This window comes from Sander lucioperca, chromosome 3 (assembly GCF_008315115.2).
Source record: "Sander lucioperca isolate FBNREF2018 chromosome 3, SLUC_FBN_1.2, whole genome shotgun sequence".
In the NCBI taxonomy this organism is placed as follows: domain Eukaryota; kingdom Metazoa; phylum Chordata; class Actinopteri; order Perciformes; family Percidae; genus Sander; species Sander lucioperca.
This window is the reverse complement of record NC_050175.1, coordinates 11,184,423-11,208,867: the sequence shown is the minus strand read 5'-3', so window position 1 is coordinate 11,208,867 and position 24,445 is coordinate 11,184,423. Positions and strand designations below refer to the sequence as shown.

Here is a 24,445-nt window from a genome sequence, read left to right as displayed (position 1 = left end):
GTACATTATTTGATATTGCACTGTAAATAATTAAATTATCATATGAAATAAAGATACTGTACATATGGAAATTTATAATGTCAAACATGTACAAACAAATATACTGTGAATTCCTGTTGATCCTCAATTGACATTTTACTTCGAAAATGGTCTGTCAAATTTGACCAAGTAAAAAATTGTAAAAAGTAGCATCAGATGGTTTAATTTTGCAATGTGTAGAATTTTCACCTAGTAACAATCTCATTTCTGAATGAAATATTTCAGTGTTTACCGTCGTACATTTTCTGTCTAAGCAAAAAAAAAAAATTGTTATCAAAATTGTTATATATTTCATATTTCAATGTGTTAAATTTTCTCTGTGAGAAAATAAAAATGTTGGGCTTGGGGAATATATATATATATATATATATATATATATATATATATATATATGTATATATTTTATGACAAATAAAAACAAAATATGCAACAATGAAACTTTTTTCAAGGGAAAAAAAATATATATATATATATATATATATATATATATTTTTTTTTTTTTTTTTTTTTTTTTCCCTTGAAAAAAGTTTAATTGTTGCATATTTTATTTGTCATAAAATCACTTCAAAGTATATTCAATCACGTTATGAGGTCTCTAAAAGGAGAAACACAGTAAAGACTAAATTACCTTAGTAAGACTTAAAAATTGTCCTTTCGCAAACAGTACAAACATTGGTCATCTCTATGAGTACAATCACAACCTTACCAAACACAAACACCCGGACAAACAGACATCACACACAAATGTGAATATGTCTGTTCACACATACACACCTTCCAGCCAGCACACCTGAAAACTCCGCCCTCCTTCTCCTGTCCTCATTCTCCTCCCTCCCTCCTTCCCCTCCCCTCCCACTCCCTCGCTCCGTCTGGAGATGACAGTCTCGGCTGCCGAGCCGCTCCCCTCTCCTCCGCTGGGAGTATTTTTGTTTCCTGCTCTTTTGAAGTGCTGATTTAATCCTCGCAAGGATGCTTCATGTAGCCAGGTGTAGCCTATCTATTTTCTAAGTGTCTTTTCGTGTGCATGTTTGTGTGTTTGTACCTGTATTTGCACCAGTGTGTTTGCGCTCTTGCGTGTATCTGTCTACATAGGTGTGTGAGTGGCTTTGAATACAGTTGCCAATGTGAGCGTGTATGTCAAAGATTGCCCCAAATGCCGCCAACGTAAACACAAGACGCTGTAAGTTGCCCTCCCCCAAAACGTCCTACAAAGCATCATCCACCCAAAACAATGCACGCTCCATTTCATTTTGACGCCGACAACTGTACAACACAAAAAGTCTTTGCATACAAAGGAGTCACATATCAAATGGGACAGAGAGAGCTATTGTTCCTTTTCTGAAAACTATTTTGGTTTTGTTCTTCTCACAGAGCATTAGCCAATGTATACAACAGACCTGTTTTAGAGCTGCAAACTCATAGTCACAACAAGGTTTAAGTGGGTGAGTTCTACCCAAAAAGTCTCCATTCAAATAGCAAAATGTTTTGTATGAACCAGTTTCCACCCTCACGCAGCCCTGTCTCTTACAAATTATACTCGCATACAATTCATTTGAACTAGCTGATAAGTTTTTGGAGGACCATGAAACATATTACTCAATGGTTTTGAGATCTTGGTTAAGTATTGAAAAGTCAATGCTGTCAATGACTTGAAACATGAGATACAACGACATGACATCTCTATTGTTGATGTCAAGTGCTTAGCATGGCATCCACCCTCACATCCTCTCTAGAACCTTTTGCTGCAGTGCAGTAACATGAAAAATCCTGCACTGGAACAAAAGATAACCAGCAAACACAGGTCTTATGAATTTGTTGTTGTCCAAAAAATGTCAGCCAATGCAATGTATTATTTATATGAGCGTAATCTATGGGAGGAAGATTTGTCCCTTCATTATAAAACCTGCAAGTTAGTATGCTCCGTCAGAACTGCTTTTCGGCTTGTCGAATAGCTTCGGAACTTTGAATCTTTGTGAAGTGACTTAAGTGGTTGTGCTAGAAAGAAAAAATATATATACTGTAGTTTTGAACTCATATCAAGTCGCCAACATCCTGATTCTTGCTAATCAAAGTGCCATGGAAGAGTGTGAACACTGAGCATATACTATTGAGCTTCAATTTTTAAGTGGCCATTGCTCTGTATTATGAAGCAAGTCACCTACCCCAAGCAAGTTAAAACAAATGGCGAGAATTATTTGCAGAAACAACTTGAGTGAGGTCTGCCTTGTGTAGAAGTTGTGCACAGAATCATCCTGCCATTTGCTTCCAATAGGCTCTGATCACAGCAGGGATGACATGCAAGGACTGGGGCATGTCAGGGAGAATACACAGCCAGTGGCACTGCTCAGCAGCCTCTCAGTCACTCCATACAAGCCACCCTTCAAAGAAATGTCATCCTTTATGGTCCCCTCAACACTCTCCAAATCCACTCCCCTTCGATCACTACAGCTCAAACACACAACAAAGCCGCTGAGCGCCAATATTGGACGTCCTTTTCTCTCTGTCAGTCCCTCCTTCCATCTCTCTGATTGTCTGCCTGTCCTTTAGTGAGAAGAAACCAACCTGTGTCTCCACTTTGAGCTGACATGGCTGCCTGTACCCCACTGCGCAGGCCAGTGGCAGCCACAAAGCAGACCATCTAAAGCTAGCGAGGAGTGTTGGCTACGTGGCATTTGGAATCTGGCCACCCAGCTGAGAGTTACCAAGAGGGGTACTCGGACTAAATGCCACCTACCCAAGCAGACAGATCGAAGGTGTGTGCGAAGAAGAGAGTGGTTGTTAGGGCTGGTTTTTCTCTGTGACGGCGTGGGGGAGCAAGAGGAGAGCTAGTGACTCCCCTGCAGCAGTTGCTGTCATCTCTCCAGGTGATGGACACACTAACTACACATTAGCCCTACATTAGTCAACTTGCCTCCCACTACGGCAACTCTGGAGTTGAAGCCTTTTTTCCAATTTAATGAGGCACGTTTTTTTTTTTCTACACCTTCACGGTATTCCCTGAGCGGGTCCAATCAATTTCCGGGCCATGGCCCTGAGGTGGGAGCTGATGAGAGTGGGATCGATCCTACTCTGCCGTTCTCTGTTTGCCTTTCCCGGCCTCCTCACACATCAGCCAGGAGAACTGGTGCCCCCAGCTCTCTCTGAGCAACCAGGCACGCAATGTACACTCATCACACACTTGCCAGAGTGGTCATTCTAGGTTATACTGTACATTCGCAGATTGCCGTATACATTTCCATTTCTTTCTATATCTATAAAATAGTAGTGTTCAATTATGTTTCTCAGGCCACAACAGAAGCTAAAAGTAGTCTTCCCATCTTAACTGCCACTGAAGAAGAGCTCCTTCATATACATTTGACCAATGTCATTAAATTAACTAAAACTTAAGAAAACAACAGGAATCTTTTGTTAAATCATGATTTAGCAGAGCTCAGAACGGTTGAAACACATTCAATTTTAGAACATTTTATCCCTTGTGATCCTAACAGACGTAGTAAAAATGTCTCACAATAATTAAAACCACCGATAATGAGTAATAAAACTGGTAAATACAACAGGACAAACAAGTACAAACTACATACTGCACAGATCTGCTGACAGAAAAAAATGTGTTTTGAGAGATGATTTAAAAGATTGCAATGATATTGCCAGCATAAGGCTCGAAGGAAAGGTGTTTCAAAGCCAAACAGCGACCCAAGAGCCTGGGGAGACATTTTGGCCTGAAAACAGGACATTGGAAGGTCACACACACCTGCTTCCACACAGTTTACAGTTTACTATCTGCCTGAACATGTGGGAAAACCTTGTCGCTTCCTTCAATATTTACTGTGGGGGGACTAGCATCATTATACGGGGTCCCTCAGGGCACTCTGTCACACACCCACCTGGGAAGTGACACAGTGGCTTTAAATGAGACAAGACGTTTGCATCTGGGATTAGCATTTCAAAGCCAAACATGCACACGGGGGCCGTGTGGCGATGCTATGTGAGACTACCCCAACCTTCGCCATCTAAGACAGGGGGAAAGATTAAAAAGAGACAGTGAGAGGGACCATGCTTAACAAACAGGTGGGAACTTCAGTTTTCTTCATTTCTGTCTCCCATCTACCCCTACTTCAACTCGACATCCCGCCCCATCGCTGAACACTCATACTCAGATGGCAAACGCCCTGTTTCATCATCGTCAGACCCGCCCACGTCTTCTGACAAGTGTCAACCTCCAGTCCCCTCCCCACCCCCCCACCCCCCCCCCATTGCACCACATTGCACAATATATCTGTGGCACGTCAGCCGGTGCTAGCTTGCTGTTTAGCACTTTTTAAGGAAAGGCCCATAAGGCACTGCTCAGGTCAGGCCGCCTGCGCGTCTCAGCCTTGTTCGCTCCTCGGCCGTCCATGTCAAACACGACCTGCGCAATATGCACACGCCACACGCCATAGTGGGCCGCCATCATAAATAACTCCACCACCAATACATCATTTAAGTGGGTGTTCTGCTCTCGTGGGCAACTCCAAACAAATGGCCACATCTATCATTGTGAGCGCCAGGTAGGGTAGGGTTGAGCCCCTGAGAGCACCCCCCTTACTTAAACATTCACACATAGATAGGCACACACCTGCTCTTTTATAAATAGCATCCTGTTTTCCTAAATAAACCTGCATGGCCCTCCTGGCGAGGGCCTGTGCTTGGTAATCCTGTGGCGCTATGCAGCAAAATAGCAGGTGTTGCTAGCTCAACTAGCGCAGCGCCCCTCCTGACACAGACAGCCCTATTGTTTGGCAGGACTGAATAATTAATATTGTCTACAACCTTTAAACAACCTTACGTCAGACTCATCTGTCATGGCGTCCCGCTGTTGGGCCTGGGTGCTAGCGTCGGCTAGGATGTGCGCTTTGAGCCCAGGGGTGTAAAGGGGGAGAGGTGAAGTGCTATATTAACTGTTGGCCTGTGGCAAGCTAGCACAGGGGGCAGGTGGCTCCGCAGGCGGCCCCTCGCGTTCCTCTTTTTTGACCTCACTTCACTTCAATTCATCTCCCAATACCCCAAGCCAGCATCACTCCTTGTGAGTGAAAAGGGGTTAGCGAGGGGAGCGGGGCATGACTCCATCTTTAGATAACATATGGAGAGGCTATTGCCTCATGATCAATCACAGGCCAGTACAAATGAGAACAACCTGGATTTCATATTGCAGGCATTTCCCTGAGTAAAAACAACCAGTATGGTCTGTTAGTCCCATGATGCAGAGGAAATGGAAAGGGCATATTAAACCAGGATTAAATTGTATCATGCATGTTTCTTGCTTATCAATTCCTTTGACTATGTTTTGCCATACTGTATTGTTAGTCCCTGATAATACTTTGTCTGGTTAACCCAGCACCCCAACATGGAATGGTGTTGACTTGATATGAAAAAAATATTGTAGGCTATAGTCAAATAAATAAACCCCAGAGGGTATGTATTCAATATGTGCAGTGTACTGTGTGCATACATGCATACGCTTATATCTTTCTTCAAATAAATTCAATTCTCCCAGATATTTATCCATATTATTCATATGCCTGAATTCTCTATATTTCATGACACTTTTCTAATATGTTCTGTGATCCTGTCCTGATGAAATTTTGTCATATTTGCAGATGGTTGTTAGCCATCTTTAACCTCCTTGGAGTACCAGATGGTCGAGCACTGCAGCCTCTGAAGAATTCAGATGGTGTCAGGAAGGTTCATGATCACAGAAAAATGTATTACAACTTTCAAAGGCTGACATGCTATTGTTTAACGGTTATTGGCACATGCTCTGTTGTCCAATGTAGCAAACCTCACTCATCTGGTACTCCAAGCAGGCTAAAACTATTTTAAAACATTTCCAAATGTTGTTTGATTCAGGCCCGCTCCATAAGTAGTAATAAGGGCAACAGGTTAGTTAAAAATAAACACCTATACAGACTTAACAGTGCCAATACAAATAAATGTCAACAGCACACACACACACACATGAAATTGTGCAAAAATCACAAACAAATGTGTACACACACATGCGGATGCATGTGAACACACACCATGTCCCCACCTCATTGTGAATCTCCTCACAGTGCTGTAGCGTTGTTGGCAGCAGGGCCAGCAGGTTGTGGGAGCCTGTCTCTGGGTCAGTGTGCAGGTTGGACAGGGCCTCTTGACACCGCGACTGGATGTAGGTCAGGGTACCACTGGAACACTGGTAGGAGAGGGACAGACCCAGTGTTATACACATTACTGCCATGCAGGGTTTTCAACTAAGCCCTGTCAATCAAAAGACAAGCAAAAACTTAAGTTTAGTTTAAAGTTAAGTTTAATAAATACCTCGTTTTTTAACATACACACAAATTCCATTTAATATGCTATGTACTGCAAATGCCATTCATTTTTCAGTTTTGTTTCTCATGGTGTCAGTGGATGATTAAGACAAAGTTTATTTACTTTTTCTAAAAAGCTTTCATGCATTTGCACATTTCGTTTTACACAATTGAGATAACAGAATCCTTCCATTTCAATGAAAACAAGACTTTTTTAATTAAGTCATTTTTTACCAGCAGCAGTCCTTACTGAAACCAAAGGCGACTGTTGGCTCGCTATACAGAATTTTCACAACATAATTTGAAACACTGCGTTTTCCCTTTTAGGCCTGTTGGCTTCTCACCTCTGCCACTCTGTGTGTGGAGCTGAAGCGTGTGGTCTCTCCAGCCAGGACACAGTGCTGGTGGGTACTGTTCAGGTCATCTGGTGAATAAAGGGAAGAGAAATCTATGAGAACATGTTAACTATACCACCAACAATCATCAACAGAGCAGTGAAGAAGAGAAAGTAAGAAAAAACAACAAAAAAATCAGAAATGACCATTTGATAAATCATTGTAAAGCAAAAAACCACAGCAGAATGGAATAAGAGTTAAAATTTCATTTTTAAATAATTATAATAAATAAAATGAATAAATAAAAGAACTGATTACAATAGAAAAACAGATGAAAAGCAGGGCGTGAAGGAACATGACAACTAAATCATCACGTACGCCATCACAGATTGCGCTTGGTCCAGCGCCGAATCAAATAGAATGAGCGGCATTGTACTATAATTTTAATTACCAAACAAAACCAGATCGCGCTCAATCTGTCAAGATGGAAGAGCCATACCAACAAACATTTGTCCAATATCACAGAAGCTTTACAAAAAGGCCTTACTGCTGTTTCCTGTGTATCCCTCCATGTGTTTCTTTGTGTGTATAGATGTTTCTCAGCTCTGCCATTATTTGCCTCATACCAATAATTAATTTAGCCGTGACAGAGCTGTCATTCACAGCACATGTGCATATTTACAGCCGCCTTGAGCAAGAGTACACTGGCTAATGCCTGTGATTTGAAAGTCAAACAGCCAAATGCTTTGGGAGGAAGACATTATTGTTTGGTGGAGAGAAAAAAAGATGGTGACAAACAAAACAACTTGCCGGTGTTTTCTTCACCCTGATGAGATTGTGAGGGATTAGGTCTCTGGGCAGAATTACTCTGCGTCTTTAAAACTGTTTATATCCAATAACAAATTATCTCCATCAATCTGCTCTTTTCTTGGCGCGTCTGATGCGTCAGTGGGATCAGGAGGGAGTAGAGGCAAACTCGATAACTGTAATAAATATTTATCTTTCTTTCAACCCCTGCGCCTGCTGCCACTTGTCCTCCTTTTCCAGGAAGCAGGCTTTTAAATATATTGGGTCAACTCTTTTTCTCCAGTCCCCCTGTGCATTGGGAGCTGGAAATCTTATTACTGAACAGGCCCGGTGTCAAGACTTGCATTGTTCTTTTTTAACCACTGAAATTCCATTTGGGTGGAAATGATGGTGATTCAATTTGCCTCCAGCAGCTCAGACATTAGCAGTTCAAAAAGGCCAGCCGGCGACAAATGGTGCTGAAAAGACATTATGGTGCCTGTAGTTAGACAACATTGTAGTTTTCTTTTAATACCACAAAACTATCTGTCAAATGGTGTATGTCACTAAAACACTGTTACAACGTATTTGAACACATGGTCTAGTGGTGGCTGCTCTGTCTGCATGTACATGTGTGTGTTTGAAACAGGGTGGTTGGGGGGGGGGGCTGTCCTTCCTCCAATAAGCAGAGGAATGCGAGTGTTTTTATGCATGTGAGTTGCGCAAATGTATATGTGCGTGCATATGTTGTGCCAAGTATTTAATTCAGGTAGACCAACAAAGCAATAGACAGCCAAGGACTGTGTGAGCTGCTATCGTTGTGCAGCAGTTGGCCTCTCAAGGGCGTACTCACCGAGTGGAGCATAAATCCCCACTGATCCGCGACAGTCAAGTCCCATTAGAATGGTCTGCACAACAGCCCATCACTCTATTATCATGGCTGGCCTGAAACTGACTGTTCTATTGTAAATCTCATCCAGCTAAAGGAGGTCGGCTTCAAGCCCTGTCAAGCTGAATATTAGGTACAGACATCGCTGCTCTCAGATGAAAACATAGCAGCTTCAAAGAGTCAACTTCAGGAATTCATTAAAGCCTTCCTATTCCTTAGTTGTAAAAAATAAAAAGATTCAGATCGACAAACACTTCAACATAATGTAGATACAGCAGATAGGTAATCTAATATTCAGATAGATATACATGTTAGATGGTATGTGGATGTAAGATTAACACTTACAGACACAGAGTTAAACCTACGTTGTACAAGTAAAGCAGCTTCCTGTGTGACATGTTTGAAATGTACATATTTTCTTGATGTTTAACAAAACAGCAGTTTCTCACCTGCTGTAGTCATGCTGATTAATCCAGAATGCAGTCACTTATGATATAGCATTTGTATGCAACATTTGATGTTGCTAGGCACCAGGTGTTGTACCTGTGCAGCATCTGGACAATCCATGTGATTTTGTGCACCTACAGTATGATATGTCCAAAAACGTCAGTTATCTTCTTGTTTTGATTGAGGTTCTGCATTTGTACCATAAGCACAATTTCGCATATCACGCCCTACCTGGGGAGACTGTGAATTCACTTGTGGAGGCAAACACATAAAAAAAAGTTTTTTTAAAAACATTGTGCTGTTGAGTGAAATATGGGGTAAATATTGTACACATTGGCAGTACTCGGTACAAATGTATTCTCACTAACCAAAATCTCTTCTTGAGTAAATGTTTCGTAAACCGTTTTGTAGTTTGGTTATATGTTTTGTAGTTGTAGAATGGGCCTTGTGGGATCTCGGGCTAAGAAACCTCAAATTAAACTCAACAAAAACATCAAAGAAATACACAAAATACTCTTAAAGTACAGCGTATCTCCTCCACAAATGTGTTCCGTCTTTCAATCAGTTACATCCCCCCTGACTCAAAACTCTGAAAATCTTAGCAGTGTATGCAGAGTGCACATGTAGGGTTTCAGTGTCTTGTCATTGTACACTAGATGGATATATGTATCGGCTGTTGGAGACATCAAAACAGTAATCTTTTAATCACAAGAAAATCTCTCTAATCACTAGGTCAAATACATATATTATTACACATGTAAATACCTAAACTAATTGATAATAACATATAGAAAAGAAATGGAGTGGCCGGGTTGGCTCAGTGGGTAGAGCAGGCGCACATATATTTAGAGGTTTTCGACGCCGACCTGTGACGATTTCCTGCATGTCTTCCCCCTCTCTCTCCCCTTTCTCATCTGTCGTGTCCATTAAAGGCGGAAAAGCCCAAAAAAATAATCTTTAAAAAAAAAGATAGAAATGGAAATAAAAGAAAATGAATTTGATATATTGATGTCTTGATGAATACTGGGTACAATTATGCTGTTATGTCTGTCTATGGTCCGCCAGGGGCCAACAGTAAGGCCGGTTACACACTGGATGCGCCGCGCGAGCGTGGTGTTTCTGTTGCGTCTCAGAAGCGTGGCGGCTGCGTGGATTTTTCTGTGTCCTACACACCAGAAGCGTGTCTGACGCGGCGCTGCTCCTGCTGCTAGGTACAGGGAGGGCTAATCGCGGGACATAGCGCCGACACATTCAAACACTGAAAAAAGGGTAAGTGGGCTGTCTGTTTATAACAACTTTGTGTAGCTGTAAAGAGCCTATATAGCCTATCTGATGTTGGACCGTCACTCTGAACACACACTACGTTGTCGTAGCCTATCCTACCCTTTATATATAGGCTTGTTCGACGTATGGGGAGAGAGTTGTTAAACATAAATATATAGCCTACTGATTTGATTAAAGCAAGACAACGTCGGTAGTATTGACTGCAAAATATGTTACAGAATATTTCGTTCTGTATGACAGGTGCAATATTTGAAAATCTTTTCTCTGAAATTTTTTATTACATTTATATCTACATTGATGTCAAAACCTAGAGACTTTCAAACATCAAGATGTCATTTATTAATATGCATTTGTGTCTAAATGACATATAATCATATTTTCCTATTCTATTTTGCCTGGAAACGCTTCCAACACGCTCGCGTCTCGCGTGAAAAATAGGCGTCGGTTCTATTTCTAGCAGGCACGCGTCTCAGGCGAGCCGCGTGTGAGACGCGCGTCTCACGCAGGCAGTGTGTAAAGCTCTAACCTGTTAACATTGGAGCCGAAATATAAACGGACGGACGGATCCAGTGTGTAACCGGCCTAAGCTGTTAGAAGGGCTGCAGTAAAAGGGAATTAGCCAATCCAAGCTGGCGAGAAATAAAAGTAGGAAAAAAAGAAATAAGGTTGTGCTTTGGTATTTAAACATGGATTAAATAACAGATGATGAAGGTATATGAGTCCTTAGAGTAAACAAAAATCCACATTCTGTACAGTAGATATTATTTTCTCAAAAAATACCATGGATGAATAGTGTATTCAGGCTGTACTATTCATCTATATCAGTTAAAATATCTATTTAGTTTATCTTAAACTTACAAATGACAAATCAATCACAGATTTGTTTTTTTAATACAGTAATTCATTGAGCATATCAAGGGAAGACTGACTCAAGATGTTACTGTATGTCTATTCCTATATCCTTATGAAAGCATGTGACTTTAAAACATGATAAATCCCCAATTCATCCGAACCAGGGGCCCTAACTGCTTGTACTCTACATCTGAACACAAGCTTCTGCTGTGATGTGGATAAATGTCCTCACACTCACAAAATATGAGAAAGCTTGGAAGGGCCCACAGGGCCGAGAAGAAGAGGGTGGAGGTGTCTGCTGCAGCCAGAAGCATTAAGCTGTGATTTACACCCCTGTGGCTCGCTGTCTGTCCTCCATAGAGACATAGTCAACACTGGGTCACAGGACTTCAAAAAATAACATTTGGTTTTCGTAACCTCTGTAATGCACACAATTTCATGGAACCTTAAAGCTCTGTGTTCAGGCCAAGTCACACCCCACCCACACAAACACACACACACACACACACACACACACACACACACACACACACACACACACACACACCTCAGCCCCACTTCTCCTGCGGAGAGGGCTAGAAGAAGAGAATAGAGCATGAGAGTGAAGTGCATCCTCCTGGGATGGGTCATTTGGGACAAAGTACAAGAAACACTAAAACACAGGGTAATAAAAGTGTTCCTTCCTTCAAAGTCAGCCATGGTGATAGATGTGGCTAAGTTGTGTGAGCAACGTGTTTACATGTCCATGTGCGCATGTGTGCATGTCTGTGTGTGTGTGTGTGTGTGTGTGTGTGTGTGTGTGTGTGTGTGTGTGTGTGTGTGTGTGTGTGTGTGTGTGTGTGTGTTTATGGAGAAGATTCAGTACCTCTCATGTAATAGCAGTCTCCAGACTCCAGTGGCAGCATCAGGCCAGGTGTGTGGATGTCCCAGGCTACCTTGAGCCCAATCCTCCAGCATGCCATCTCACCGCTGCCTCCCTCACTGCTCTCACCTGTCAGTCATACACAGCCCAACTCACTGTAACATTTGCATTTTACATTTATATTCATGTTTCAGGCTTTTGGTTTGACAGTTTCAACCAGCGTGGCTTAAACTGAGTGTAAAAGTGCAATACGTTTAAAATTCCTAACATTTTCATGGGAAGCATGTGGTTTATCACGATATGATGGCTATTTAACACTATTTAATTTGAACCACTTTTTTCCACATCAAGTGATATCTTGGTAATGCAAGGCTAAACAATCTTAGGCAATAGCGATGCCTATGATGTAGCCAAAACAATGAATTAAATTAAATAGTAAGGAGTGCAATGATTAAATCCATACCACTCAAACAATGGATGTAAGATGTAAGCCTTTGTCTCCAGAAAGAAAGAATCACTTAACAGCAGAGCAAAGATATGTTACTGTGATTATATAGGCTAGGTTAGCAAAGGATCTTTATGCCATCATTATGCTGTGCAAGAGGAAATTGTTAGATAAAAGCTCTTGATGTTGTTTAGTGAGTGTGTGAGAGTGTGTTATTGGACAGCGGGTATCCTATGATATTCCTGTTTCTGAACCCATTCACTGTAACCACCTTCCCTGTTCTCTCTCCTTCCATTCTTACACGGCACACTAAGAAAACAAGATTTGGCTTGGCTGGCCAACACCCTTCAGCAAAATCAATACTAAAGTCTTTCTGGGCCTCTCTGCCCCACAGCTGCCTTTTCCTTTGCTCAGCACGGATAAATAGTAACTTAATTTCCAGCCATTGTGCTCTGAGAGCCAGCTAATGACAGCACTCCCCAAGGCCTCAGGAATGGTGGAATATCATCCTCCGTGCCGGAAAACACTCAGTCGTGGCAGATTCCTTTGGATCAGCGCAGCTGGGAAAAACACTCAGAACACTTCTCTGGCTGAAGCAATAAAAAAGGTGAGGCTGCTCAAAGACAAAAGCCTATCAAAGGAAGCAGGTGTCATGCAAAACGTCTAGTCTCTGTAGATATCTAATTTGCTGTATTTTTTTCTTCTCAGGGACAATGTAAGAAATGTGAACTTATTGTGAAAGTGCAACATTCCCCAAGGTAACACTTTCATTAGCCTGGTTCTGGGAGTCATCAGAGCCAGCCACTGGGATATAGCTCCATGGCGCTCTAATCAGACTCTCCTCTCTAAAGTCTGGAACTGTTGGGTCATTTAGGACTAGAAAAGACGCAGCTGCTAAACACTGCAAGGTGTTATGCCATGGTGTTTGAAGCCCGTGTTCACAGGGTCAGAGTTGAAATGGCCTAGAACAAATCATTGAAAGAGAATGCTGTCGCAGGTGTTTCTGGTTAAGAGACCCCAATGAAAAAAGCCCAGCTGTAAACTGGTTTGGGATGTCAGAGCAGTTGGCATTTCACCTGTTTGATTCTGAAAAATTACAGTTTTGAGACACATATGCAAACTGTGTAGAGCTTCCACCGTTAACAGTACAGCTGAGCTACGCCTAAACCTTTCTCTCTCTCCACAACAGGAAATCATGTTCTGCTCTCCTTCCAGCCTTTGGAAGGTGCAAGGAACAATCTGGTGAGTGGCTGCTTAATAGACATTGGACTTTTATTTTTAAATCCACTTATTTGGTTTGATGATAAAGGGTTAATGCAAAGAGGAATCCACAAAGAGGCGCTTCATCAATCATTAGTGTTGTGATTATTATTTTTACAATAAAAACTGAGGATGTATCTTTCTATTGTATACTATGCAAACTTTGAAAGTGAAAACAAACAAATTACAAAGAGACATTTTTGATATGGTGGTACGGTCTTCTATAGTTGCTTTGCATATGCTTTAGAAAGCAAAGTTCCTCTCTCTCTGAGATTGTCTATCAACTCGATCATCGTGCACTATCAGCTCTGGAAAGACTGCACATTCCATAATTAGGAGACATCGTATTATCCATACGGTACAGTCTAGTAACACTTATCAAAGCAGGGCTCATTATTCCATATCAGATAATTGCACATCGATCATTTCTCGGGGAAATGATTTAGATGAGATGCGGTGTGTGTGATAAGGCCTGTTTGTTAGACTGCGCCATTGAGTGCACGTTAAGAGCTCAGATCCAAATGTCTGTGATCTCCCAACGCACGGCCGGCGATAAGGCTGTCAGCAGCAAGTCAGTGATGACATTTGATAATGCCCTGACACTATCACATAGATGGATCTGATGGCTGCCTCACCAGGGGCCATGTCTACAGCTGCTACAGCGCTGCTGTAGGGCCATAATACACAAGGTTAGCTGTATCTGATCCACCATAAAGCAACTGAGATAAGTTGATAGGATATTCAAGTGAAAGAGAAAAGGGAATCTTAATTTCTGAATCCACATGCCACAGACTAGCATGATACACTTTGGATTTAAAGTGTTAAATCTAAAGATCTCAACTACTGTTTTCGAATTTATTAGCACAATTATTATAAGTAAGCTATTTTAGCTTTGACCCTTACCTTTGTCATTGTGACAGCTATGGCTGTAAACGGCCACTGGCGAATGACTGATGAGGTTCTCATCGTGGTGCCACCCTACCGCCATTTTCCCCATGCCATAGTAAGGCTCCTCTTTGAGCTGGCTTGTTGCTGCTGGGTCCATGTAGTTGAGTAAGGTGACATTGAACTTGACCGGACCGGTGTATACCTGCGGAGGACTCGGCTGGGAACACCCCTGCCCGCTTGCCTGTTCCTCTGTGTCCTCAATGTGGTAGCCTGACAAGCTGTGCTTGAGTTGGGCCACAGGTTTCTCCTGGGCCCCTAGTCCCACAGGTTTGGTCTCTGTGCCACTGATGGCCTTAGGCGCCCAGCCCGGGAATTTCCCTTCACTGTGTTCCGACCCTGCTGCAACAGCTGCTTCACTTGGTTTGACCTGGGAGGACTCTCCCTCCTCACTGCTGTGTTTGGACTCAGTCTCCCATTCTCCTTCTTGTTTTGACCCAGAGCAGCCCTCTTCACTGTGTTTCGACTCGATGTCCCACTCCTCACTGTGCTTGGACTCTGTGTCCCCCTCCTCACTTTGTCGGGACTCTGACTCCCCTCCTTCACTATTCTTAGAGTCTTCACTGTGTTTGGACCCCGTGTCCCCCTCTTCACCCTGTTTGGCCTCTGCCTCTCCCTTCACACATTGTGTTAGCCTGTCTCCTTCCTTCAGCTGAGACACATCAGAGCAAAAGAAGGTGTTAAGCTCCCACAATGCTTTGCAAGCAGCCCTAAAGTCTGGGTCACAACAGTTTTGGCCTTTGACATCAGTGTCCTCACTGTGCCAGGGGATGGCAAAGAGCCGCGTGTCCAAATATCGGTAGGTGTGGCCTGGCTCACCCAGCAGAGCCCGTGAAACGGCAGTAAATACATCTCGGTCACGGATGCGAACCAAATCCCTCAGGAGACAGCCCTTCCTTCTCAGGGTGAGCAGAGCTGCCTGCACCCGGCCATGGAGCTCAGCAGGCAGCGAGCAGGATCTCCTCAGAACCAGGCCGGAGTAACTGGAGTCCCACTTGGAAACACAAGACACTCTTATCAGGATGATCATTACATACAAAAACATAACAAACTGAATTGCAATCTTATTCGCCAAACATGTTTGCCTTTCAGATCTTGAGCAAAATTTAAGACAGTACAGGGCTGTAGCAGCAATAGACAAAAGGCTGCTGTAGGCCCTTTAAACTAGAGCTCCCAGCATCAGTAGATTTACAGGGAAGATTGGCTGGCTCACCAGTTGCTGATATCCCCGATCTGAAGGTCCCAGAAAGGGGATCTTCTGGTCTCCCAACTCCTGCAGTAGCTTCCGCCTCTGTGGAAAACAACACAGTTAAATAGGCTGATAAGTAGCAGCAGGAACCTTTTACATACTCACTTTGGTGTATAAGTTATCAATTACCTCTATTTAAATAGATTTTGTGTATAACTTTTGGGGAATTGCACAGATGGTGTGAGAAGCAAATTCTATATGACTGAAGTGATGGAAACTACTGTACGTATACCTTAAAACATCCACCTTCTAAAACCTAACTGCTGTGATTGGGCACTAAATTAACAAAATGTTCACAATACTTCCTGGGTTAAGAATCTTTACAAAAAAATAGAGTGTGTGAGACACAAATCTCCTATGGGCCTGTATGGCCTATATAGTTCAGAGACTTGCTCTACTGCCACTTCCACTGTGGCACTTTATTTTAAAGTAGTAGAAGTAGTAAGTACTGAAAACACAATCTTTGAATGCAAGACTGCCTTTTCCTAGCAGGAAGGAGCATTTGCTGACGTGAATACATTTCCAACCATCGTACTATAAATATATTCTTTATAAATAAACAGCGTGAAATGTACAATAACATCACGTACCGGAGTATAGGTACTAACGAGAACAAACTGTTTAACTAAAATCAAATCATAAAAACTCAATGACCAGGTATTTGGGAATCAAATTGATAAATGAATTTAAACAAATGATGCTCTCAAAACGGGCTGAGATAGCACTGGAACCTGGTCATTTTCATTGACGTCTCACATTTTTATGATTTGGTGAAGGCTGCCGTGGGGTTCCTCACAACCTTATAAAAGATGCCCTGTGCCATACAGAGCTCCCCCAATAAAAATGTCAACCTGGTGGAGGGATCAAAGTACTTTTCATTGGGACGCATTCCATTCTGAGCTGTAAATCCAATGGCAACTGGCATTAAAAATATATGCCCAAATAAATTTCACAACTATTTCCCCACCCTGCCTCTCGTATGCGTGTGTGCGAAGGTATGTGTAGGTGGAGGCGTCGTAGCTGTGTGCGTATGTGGGTTCAGAACCCCATATTCATTCCCCACAGGTGCACACGCACACACAGCCTCTGCATGGTGTCTCAGCAGCAGGGGAAGGAGAAATGTCACCGACCTGCCACTGTCTTTTTACATTTTTAAAAGTTTAGCATGAATGGCCTGTGCATCAACCACCATGCGGTTGTGATAGTTTAAGGAGAACCGACCCTGTGTATATTTCCGAGACATTTACAACAGACGTTTCACATTTCTTCTGCCCTAATAATGCCAAAGACCTCATGTGGCCCACTACAGGGAATATGGGGACCGGCTGCCAAAACATGTCCTGACTTTTAGAGTGAAATAAAATGTCCTGTTAATAACATTAAAGTGCTGGTATAAAAAGATGTGTGTCCTAACTCAAAAGGGGGCTGGATCAAAACGAGGGCAAGCGGTGAAAGTATGTGCATTAAAGACAGGAGGGAGGCAAACAGATCCTTACAATGGAGGCGGAAGAAATGGGAGGGCATCAGATCAGAAGCAGTTTACTGAATTTACCTTCAGGCTGAATCTTTACCTTAGGCTAAACACACACAACACCTGCTGAAAGTTTTCTTAAAGGATGCACATGAGTGTATAGGCCTTCCAAGGTATTGTGGAACAAACAAAAACAGACTTGCAGACAGTTGGAATCTAAAAAACAAAACAACATGCACTATTCATGGCCAGACTGCATTCAAAGGCTGTTGGAAGAAATTGACAACCTGACACACATTCATTGGTGTCAAATTCTAACTCATGACAGAAGCTCAAGATATCAAGGTGAGGCTCTGGGCTACTGTTGTATGTGTATGTGCCTGTGTGTATATGTGTGCGTTTTTTTATCTGTGTGTGAGTCTGTGTACACAACCATATCCTGGCATTCATCTGCTGCAGATGTGCGCATGTGTGCACATAAATAACATCCTTACAGTCTGCTTTAGTCACAGTGCGCAAACCACTACTGTGTACATATATACTAAAGTGTGCCTTTGTATGTGTGTGTGTGTGTGTGTGTGTGTGTGTGTGTGTAAGGCTCCAATAGATGCACACAGATACATGCCCACCCTTAAACAAACGATCAGCCGGGGTAGCGAGCATGATGCCTCGATGCCAATCGCACACAACCAGGGCTGTCACACACATGTCAAAAACATCAAGCTACTCAGAAATTCCACAGAAAAAAAAGGAAAGACAAGAAGTTACCGGAGCCCTCTAAAGCAGATGGACTCCCTCAGTATCAGAGGACCGCTGTGTCTGTCTTCCTGTCTCTGTGTCTGCACCTGATTCTAGAAGGAAAACCACGAGGCGCAAAAAAAGGTCTGCGTTCCCACTCTGACCCAAGAAACGAGATTACCAATCCCATAATAACACGGATGCTTCACGGTAGCCGCGCCAACCGTCTGCGCTGAGTGATATATCTGATGCTTTTTTTTTTTCTTCTTCTTCTTTTTTTAATCTCTCTCTTCCTTGATGGGATTATTCCCACAGCCGGACTGTTTATCACAGAAAAACATATTAGGTAGAATAGAACTCAATTGGTTTGCTTTGATCTTGGCCTATAAGAGATACTGTATCAAACTGTGTACCATATATTTATTAATTTCATTTATTTCCCATCTGTGACATTTCAACGGACACTTTCTTCAAAGCGTTCTTTGCAGAGTAGATTAATGTCCAGCGCTTAGCATCAATAGCTCAAGCCAGATAACTCTGTTGCTGCGGGGATAAAAACACTTCCAGTCTGACTTGTTTCTGCCCCAGAGGGTGCATTGGAACGTAATCTACTGTATGTGATACGACTGCTTAAGGAGGACATGAGTCCCACTAGACTTGTCTAGATTTGGCTGACAATCAAATTGTAGATAAAAGCTACAATGTAGAGTAGGCACTGAAGACTAATAAGTAAGTAGAAGTGTCAGCCTATGTGAAAGCAATGCTTGTGATTTCCAGTACACATTTTTTGGTTAGCTATGTTTAGTGAGACACTGTAATTTGTAATTAATCTTTCCATCTTGGCTGATATCTGTATTTTATATTTTTATATTTTTTGAGGCAAGAGGTATACCATATTTTCTTCAAGACCTCCAACCAAAGGAGGGTAGCACTTTCTCTTTTGATGCAGGTGCCACAGAGTGCAGACAGGCAGAAAACCTTGGATCTCAAGCAGGTCTTGTGCAGCCCCGGGGATGAATTGAGAGATAGCTGTGTAATAGAGCTCCGTGTTGAAACAGCAAGCCATTGGTACTTGTGTGACACTCATTTCAGAACTGGTCCTCTTCTGCAAAAGTGATGGTGAATCAACAGTTTTGACAAGTCGGCTGTAAAACTGCGGACTCAAACAGACAGACTACCCGTGTACATCAAAGGCGCTTCCACCCCGGCCCATTTGGCACCGGATCGCAGAATGTTGGGAGCTTGTGTGAAGCAACACAGGGCGCAAAGAAGGGCAGGGAGTGCCCACCCCAAAACAGAACATTTGTGTTTGCATGTGTGATGCATAGAAAGAAATAAAGTCTGTAGGAGCCTTGAATTCAACTTTGCTCTTACTGTAGAAAATAACTGACGAAAAACATAGACAAGGGAAGCAATTTAAGAAAAACCCTTGAATCAAAAACCCAAGGCTCTTCAGCTAACCACAGTCAAGTTTGTTCCATAAAGGTCTCTATAGTTCGAGGTCTACCTCATCTTCAGGGTATGCCACTAACTTGAACTATGGTGAGATAACACAGCACCTAGGTGCCACCACACACAAATACCTACACAAGGACACACATACACAAGCACACATGCAGAGAGAGATTCCACTTTTGTTGCAGTGCTTCTTGCTGCAGCAAGAGTTTTATCACTTGTAACGACTTTCTTTTTAGAATATGCATGTAAAAATATGTCCTACCTCATAAACTAACTGAAAAACAGCAGCTCTGGTACTACAATGTCCGAAAGGTCTTTTTTCAACTTTTTTGCACTTTTTTGCATTTCATGCATGCAATGCTAAAAAAACATCCAAGTCAAAAATGAATAATTTCTCACTTCTGAAATTTAGTTTAAAGCCAATTGTGGCATTCATTTATTTTAAGAATACCAGCTAGTATTTTGGTGACTCAGTGTGACGGCTAACTGGGAAAACTGGTCAATGGCTAACTGGAATGCGTTGGAGTTGACCTCAGAGGGGGGGGCGTTGGTAATGTGTAACCCCATGTCTCCACACTGCTGCTCAGGACCAGCCCATGAATATAATTTGGACAGTGAGAGCCAGAGGTCAAACAGGGGGATGTTTCCAGAAACAGCTTAAAAAAAAAAAAAATGGCTTTCAGCTACTTTTCTGTTGATTGTTGTCAATTTTTCCTAGATAATCTGTATTATCCTGAGATGTATTCACAGATTCAATCTGGTATGTAGGTCTAGCCTACATTCACAAATCACGTTTAATGCAAGGTCCTCAGTCTAAGCTCAGGCAAATAAAACGGATCAGATGTTTATGTTGGTTTTTAAGAACATAATCCGCAGCATGTTTCTCATTTAGACACATTACAAGGAATGGGTCATATTCAATGAATCACGTTCTGAAACCTTTTTCTTTCTTCAATTTAGAATTGGAAAACAAAAAAGGAAAAAAAAATATACCCAGAAATAACTGCGGATGATTTTTTTGCGATTAACCACTGCATATCTTTTTCAAATCAATAAAGTGAACATTCTGTATATATTGACGGACACGTTCAGCATGTGTTCAGTGGGGGTCCACAGGTGGGGTACAAGATGACAAATGACAGACAGCCCGGCTCTGGCCCGTTAATTGTTGTTGGAGGCTGAAGGCCGCGTTGCTCATTTCACCTCGCGACAGGTCGGCGGGGGGTGTGATCATTAATATTAGAACATTTCCATCCATCTACCTGAACAAGAGGCCAGTCATTTAAAGGGCTGGCGCTGGGCAGACCTTTCACGCCCTGTTTATAACACTGATCTAAGCACATTACCAGAGCTGTGGGGGACCACTGCCAGTCATTAATTACATTCACACACTCATGCGACCTTTATTGCGGCCCAGTCACATTTGAAAAATGTCACACGTGCGAGATAAGGTACACTAACACACATCCGGTGTGCCGTTTTAACTGAACATCAAAAGTCCTGTCAAATTCTCTCTTTGTGAGCCATGTGTGCACTTTCTCACACGCACACTTACACTTAAAGCTACTTTTCCAGCCATCCAAGGGTATGTGTAATTCTTTCATGTGGACAGTATGTGTGCATGCGTGTGAGAGAGGGAGAGATTAAGAAAGTACTGGACCTCATCTGTTTTTTGATCTCTCACTACACCTGAAAGGTTTACAGAGGGACCCAGGTTTCCAGATCAATCATTCAAAAGTATTTACAAATGCACAAAGCCAGGCACAGACAGGTTGGCACATGGCCACTCTGTTAAAGTGCTTTTCAATGTGTCTATAGTGTCAACATCTATTTCACACTTATCTACACCTCAAAGGGGGGAAAAAGGTGTTTCAGTGACCTTTAGCAAGTGTCAAATCTGGAGAGAAGAAGAGAGGAAAAGAAGAGAAAGAGAGAAGGGCAATTTAAGAGATCTGTCGATGTATGCCTTACATAACCTTTTTATTTATCCGGCAGACACTCACTGAGCATGCTCTTTATCAGAAACATACTAGCGGCTTCACACTCACATTACACAATTTCTCACACACACACACACACACACACACACACAAGAGCAGCCCAGACATGTAAAGATTTCTGGTGGTCAATAAAAGGTTTCTCCATTCTTTGCTGGAGGAACTGGGGGTTAACATCTTGTTCAAGGGCATCTTCAGCTTTACACCCAGTGCAGGATTCAAACTAGCAGCCTCGTCGTCACAAGAGCCATATGAACTCTTGGCTACCACCACCGATATGCAAGGACCATTTGCCATTTTGCCTTAATTGTTAGTTTGTGGCCGGGCCATAATGTTTCCATTAAGATTATGTCGATCGAGAAAAGCTTTTTAGTTTTCACCTTCAAATTACAACATGCTTTCATGAGGTCAGCTGTTTTCCATGTGGAATGGCCAGTTTCAATGCAGACACAGTCCCTTGGTATTCAGGCAGGGTCCAGTTCAGCAAGGGGTAAGTCAGGGGAAAGAGTGAGAAAATGAGGAAGGGAGAGGGATGGAGGGAGGAGAGAGAAGAGAGGAAGGAGAGTGTTGATTGAAAGACTGTGATTAGCAGTTTTCAGCGGGGCACCAGGGCCACTGAGTTGTTCTAACAGGGTTGTCGCGTCTCGAGGTGCAGTCAAGGAGAAGTCAGTGCTTTAGAAAGCTACCTCAATTTCTCCATTTCCCCCTCCCTCTCTCATTCGCTCTCACCACCCAGCCACACTTTTCCTACCCCTCCAAAAAATCAATATGGCTGTGCAAAGTGCAGCTTGGCCCAGGGGGGAGGGCCGGCCAGCTGTAAGGGCTAGATGCGGAGCTTACAGGGAGGACAAGAGGCATCCTCCAGGCCTGTCCCACAGGTAGTGTCAAGGACAGACCTAAGTACCAGAGGACTGAGGCCACCAGATTGCCCTTTTGCCCTCTGCATCTCACATCTCTCTCTCTCTCTCTCTCTCTCTCTCTCTCTCTCTCTCTCTCTCTCTCTCTCTCTCTCTCTCTCTCTCTCTCTCTCTCTCTCTCTCTCTCTCTCTCTCTCTCTCTCTCTCTCTCTCTCTCTCTCTCTCTCTCTCTCTCTCTCTCTCTCTCTCTCTCTCTCTCTCTGCCGGGCATGGCTGGCTCAGCGGGGCAGAAGAGATCGATAAGCAGGTGGAGCGTTTAAAATCCCCAGCTCTGGAGGCTGACGTTACGCTGCTCAGAGCCCAGCAGACCAACACATCGCTCATGGCAGAGCAGCTGGATGGATGAATGAGTGGGTGTATGGTGGCCGCACCTAGTCATTGAAAGGTTTGTGATTTGTGACAATAAACAATTCAATAGCACTTAGCCATACACAGTGTCTGAGTGGTGTAGAGCCAGGCTCTTCACACACACTGCCATTGTCTCAACATGTCACAGTTCAGTGGCATTCAGGCAGGGCAGGCGGCTATAGACCAACACAATCAAGTCAGTACCTGTGTTGTTGCAGCTATGATATACCACTATAGAATAAAGCATGCAAAATGGCCTAAATAAAAAAAGAAAGAACTGGCATGTATGTTCAATCATTGTCAACAGCGATGTTCCTCATTTCCATACAGTAGGCTTGACGAAGAAGCCTGTATATGATGTGGATAAAGTGTTCAAGGAGGATTTCAGTCCTGCCACGTGTCTCCTTGTGTGAGTGACTGATCACAGTAGAAGTGGCTTGTGTCTCTAATCCACTGTTAGACTGTGCAAAGAGCCGGCTCTGTGTACCGCGGCACGGGTTGATCAAACCCATCATGTGACAAGCAACCTCTTCAAATGACGATGATTTCCCAACTCTGTGTCCTTTCGGCTCCATATTAGATCAGCTTCTGACACTACCGAGTCTGGTACTTCATCTGGGATAAAGATGATGTGCAATCCGACCGGAGGGGCTGGGAGTCAAGGGTAAACGAGAGGCTGAGACAGGGGTACTGTGCCGGATTGGCTGACAGCTGTGACAATTATCATGTGGTATATTATAACCTTATGCTAAACATAAGATTTGATAAAGTATGTTGCTTGACAAAACACTTCAAGGATATTTTACCATCAACTCAGCTGTATGTCACATTCACACACAACCTATAAAATGAGCCATTTCGGAGGGGAAAAAACAGCAGAAGATCAGACAACATATCAAAATAGAGAGGATCCTGTCTTGTTCTAATTTTTTGCTATCAACTATATCATATTTTTTTCCAAAGACAACTAGACAGACAAGCTCTTAAATTATTTTTCGAGACCTATTTGTTGGAACAGATTTTTGAATATGGTATTATTAACAAGCTAGAGCAGTGGCCTAAGTTTAAATGCTGACAACCACCTAAGCCACTAGAAAAACATATGGCCCAAAACAGATGTGGACTGAACATCTAGGACAGGTCTAATTCTATCTAATGTAGGCTAGTGTTTGACCCAGATAAACTGGCATTATGATGTGACCTCAGATTAATATTGAATTAAGGGCCGGATATCATTTGTGGCTGTTTACACGGCCGTCAACCTGTCTTCCTGGAATCCTGAAGCAGATAAGTTTGCTATAATGGCATTAGCCAAATCCTGAAGTATAGCAGACAGCACTTGTCTTGCTTGAGAAGCCACCTCATTTCTTTATTTATTTTTCCTTCACTCATTCTGAACAAAAGGAAATATTCTACCAGGAATTGAATAGCTTAATCCTCTTTTCACTCTTCCCAGTAGCTTGAATGGTGACAGATTAACATTCTGGAGGTTTACAAACCCAGCCATTTGAAAATGTAATTGCTGGTGCCACACTGCATGCATGTGTTTAAGTTGAGGGTTAATATTAAAGCTTAAAATACACACATGCACTTGAGTCAGGGGGGGGGATGTGGCCAGGTTGGGCCAGACCCAAGTCACTTAAGTCCAGACCATTCTGTCACGTATGTATCAGGGGCCCGCAATCTGTCCCAAACCCTCGCTAGGTGCCATAGTTACTGTTCACTTCTGCTAATTATTACAGCCAATCAGAGGGGTTAACGGGGCGGAGTCTGGCCAGACCATGTTCTAGG

The 24,445-nt window shown here is 42.8% G+C and overlaps 1 protein-coding gene across 3 annotated transcripts in view; it reads right to left on the bottom strand.

Annotated features, from left to right (window-relative positions):
* Positions 1–24,445, bottom strand: part of fto (FTO alpha-ketoglutarate dependent dioxygenase) — a 126,080-nt gene that overhangs the window by 89,976 nt on the left and 11,659 nt on the right. For 2 of the 3 annotated variants that reach the window (XR_004896832.1, XM_031281486.2), the window contains exons 2-6: positions 15,690–15,767; positions 14,435–15,470; positions 11,830–11,955; positions 6,716–6,795; positions 6,110–6,253 (exon numbers count right to left, since the gene is read on the bottom strand). Coding sequence is in view for 2 of the 3 variants with exons in the window: in XM_031281486.2 (XP_031137346.1) it covers positions 6,110–6,253; positions 6,716–6,795; positions 11,830–11,955; positions 14,435–15,470; positions 15,690–15,767 (1,464 nt within the window). In the remaining variant the exon portion in view is untranslated. The remainder of the gene's footprint in view (positions 1–6,109; positions 6,254–6,715; positions 6,796–11,829; positions 11,956–14,434; positions 15,471–15,689; positions 15,768–24,445) is intronic. The other variant, XM_031281487.2, reaches the window with a different exon arrangement.